At 28.5% G+C, this 3,398-nt stretch overlaps 1 protein-coding gene across 1 annotated transcript; it reads right to left on the bottom strand.

Annotated features, from left to right (window-relative positions):
- Window positions 1–1,658: 1,658 nt before the first annotated feature.
- On the bottom strand, window positions 1,659–2,384 carry LOC129317528 (receptor-like protein 33). The gene has a single exon (XM_054961840.1). The coding sequence runs from the start codon at window positions 2,382–2,384 to the stop codon at window positions 1,659–1,661; it is 726 nt and encodes a 241-aa protein (XP_054817815.1).
- Between the last annotated feature and the right edge of the window lie 1,014 nt (window positions 2,385–3,398).

The following is a 3,398-nucleotide window of genomic DNA, read 5'->3' as shown; positions in this document are numbered from 1 at the left end:
AAAAATAGAAGTTCTAGAACACACACAAATTTATAAAATAAGGGAAAAATAGGAAGAGAATATATATATATACACTGAGAAAACAACTAAAGAGGACAAAATATAGTATTTACAATATCATAATTTGATGAAAAATTACTTGGTATATTGCCTGGAAAAAAAATTAACGCTTATATATAAAATTTAAATTGTCAGACAGCGATCATATTAAGACTATTTTCTACGTATTTGATAAAAATAAAAGGAAAGTTGTTTAATGCTCCATTTGTTCATGTATGGTAAATCATTTTTAACACATCTAACTTTTAAAATCTAGAAGAAATGTTTGGGGATCATCGTTTTTCTATGAACTTGTTAAAGAACAACTTGGAGATCAAACCCTTATTCTAGCTGCACGGACATGTATATTTATATGATATAGTTCCTACATGAATTTTTTCAAAAATAATACAAAAGTTGCACATTATGATTAGTTGAAAGTGTACCTTCAATATTATTTTCGTCAAGGTCTAGGTCTTGAAATTTTGTTAAGTTTCCAATATTCCTTGGTATTTGGCTAGTTTTTGAGATCACCAATTGTTTGAGGAATATTTCCTGCAATATAATAATTAGAAAACCACATTATTAAGAGTTCTAAAATAAAAATAAGTAACAAACATAATTTTTTGAATGCATTTTTTAAATTTACTATGATTATGATATAATAACTCTTGAATTTGTATTTAAAAAAAACCAGAAAAACAATAAAGCTCTTAAACCAAACAAAAAGTGTTTACAATATAACCGCTAATTTGAGCTCTATTTAATGTTAATTATTGACCAAATATTATTGGACAAAATAATTCGTTAGCATAAATACACAAATTTTGAAACTGCACTTATTTATTATGGTACAAATGATTAGATATATATAAAAAGGTGCACCATTCTGTTGTGTGTTGTTGCATTATTTTAAGTTTTATATTATTGTACATCATCTATTATCTAATATAAGATTTCTCTCAATTCATAAAATTAATTTTTAAAATATCAACAATAAAAATTAAAAAAAGAAAACTCAAATGAGGATTGCCTAAAAATATATATAGTTATCTTTTAAAAATGTTTGTTTTATGATATTTGTAAAATTTTTGCGTGTGAAGTTTTGTTAATTCCATGGATTGATCACACCTTGAAGAGTTGTTGATTCTAAAATTAGTCAAAATGATAATAGTTATTGAGGTATAATAGTAAATATAAAATAGTTTAACCTGGGCAAAAAGAAAAACCTTGAAAGTCGTTAATGAATATTTAAGATGTTTTATTTAGTTCAGTGGTTGGCCCATATATGATATAGCTTGATCCTTTTCTTTTGATATTTTACACTGAAGATTATGTTTTGTTCATTTAAAGCGTAATATAGATCTTACAACAATAATTATAAGATCCAAAGCTAGTTCATCTTATTGGCCAAAAAAAAAAAAACACAAAAGCTAGTTCATCTTAAATATTAGGCCCCTTCCAATCAAAAGCTAGTTCTATGCCTGCTTATTTCTTTCCATGGATCTCAATTAATACAGTTCTAATGATGTTAATAGGCAAATGAAAAAACACAGAAGCTTAAGACACACAAACACTTACAAAATTGTTTGAAATGATTTTGTAGAGGAAATATAAAATTATCTGATATTATCAGAAAAAAACATGCGTATTAAGGAGTTGTATGACAATGACATCTGTTCAGGTGAGGATAAGCCAGAAATAGTTGGAGGTATTTCTTCTGAAAGATTGTTCTTTGCTATAAGTAAAATCTTTAAATGTTGAAGCCTTCCAATCTCAAGTGGAATAGATCCATGGATAAAATTAAAGGTCCAATCTAGTGTCTCTAACTTTGACAAATTTGATACACTTGGAGGAATAACACCCTCAAAACTATTAATATGAAAAATCAGGTGTTGAAGAGCAAATAAACCTCCAATCCAAGCTGGAAGTTTCCCATCAAATTCATTAGAGCTCAAGTTGAGAATTTTCAACCTGTGTAACTGCAGCAACTCCTTTGGTAACTCACCATGAAAGTTGTTACTATGAAGGTCAAGTTCAACAAAGGATGACAAATTCCCTAGTTGTGAGGGTAAGGTGTCCATTAGACTCATGTAAGCAAGATTATTCAATATCCTTACTCTGTCAATGTTAGCATCACAAGTAACCCCAACCCAATTGCAAATGTAGGAAGGGTTGGACCAATTAGTCAAGTGATTGAATGGGTTGCTCACAGAAAATTTGAAAGCGAAAAGTGCCAATTCATCATTTTTGGTGAAATTGGTGTGACAAAAAATTGGGCAGACGACGAGACAGCAAAGCAGTGAGAACGTGGAGAAGGAAAAATGAAACCCAAGGTTGGCCATATTGGATTGCTTTAAGGCTTATAAGATTGAAGAAGATGGTGAATACATAAGGTGATGCTATATATATGTCTTTGAGATTAACTAGGTCCCACACCTGATTTAATATACAATTAAATTGGCTAATAGATTATTATGATCCCCAAGAAAAGCATGTAATATTTTTTAAAAAATCTTTAATTATTTTCATACGAATGGAGAAACAGTTTTGATTTTGAGATTGTAATTGATATATTTTATAGATATTCGAATGATTTTCTATCTTATCATTTTATATTTAACTACAAGATCAAATAGGAAATTTTATTATAAGATTATTTGATATATCCTTTTTTCTAAACTTTATCAGGGATTTTGGTATATTGGGAAATAAAGTGTGATTATATTTTCTATTTGGTTCCAAAGTGTGATTTTCCCAGTGTAATTTTATTGCCTGTTAGGAATAGACACTGCTTAGGGTATTTTTTTTTTTTAAAAAAAAAAAAAGAGGTTGGTGGCCTGCCATGGGAATTTCTAGTTTCACACACGCAAAAGCTAGGGGAAACAGCTTGCCGATATGCATGCTTATGAATACATGTATTCTCTCGATAAAAGACAAACTTAACTTAGTGCCTATTAAAAAATTCTAGTTATATCATAAAATTGTTAAAAATTGTAACTTCTCAATTTTTCCCTCTTTTGTAATTAATAACTGCAATAAATTATAGTTTAGAAATTCAGACAATAATAAATAAATAATGAGTAAAATTGGAAGAAAACCATTAAATAAAATAACTTTGTCTTGTATTGTGGACTAAAATTTTTTTCCAAGTTTGCCCTATGTCAAGGACTGGAGTGAGTACGTAGATTTAATTAATTAATTAAACAATGCAAGATTAAATTGGTATCATTTTGCTTCAAAATAAAGCTTGCAATTTAATGGCCTCCCGAGGTATTTTCAAGTAAAACTAGAATTATTGTGTTTGTGTCCCTTTACCTACGCTAAAGACATTCAAGTTAACTTAATTTAAAATGTGA

The sequence above is a fragment of the Prosopis cineraria genome, unplaced genomic scaffold, assembly GCF_029017545.1.
Source record: "Prosopis cineraria cultivar Desert tree isolate PC_DT_omini unplaced genomic scaffold, ASM2901754v1 PC8, whole genome shotgun sequence".
Taxonomy (NCBI): domain Eukaryota; kingdom Viridiplantae; phylum Streptophyta; class Magnoliopsida; order Fabales; family Fabaceae; genus Prosopis; species Prosopis cineraria.
Note: the sequence above shows the minus strand (reverse complement) of the source record. Positions and strands in the feature narration are given on the sequence as shown.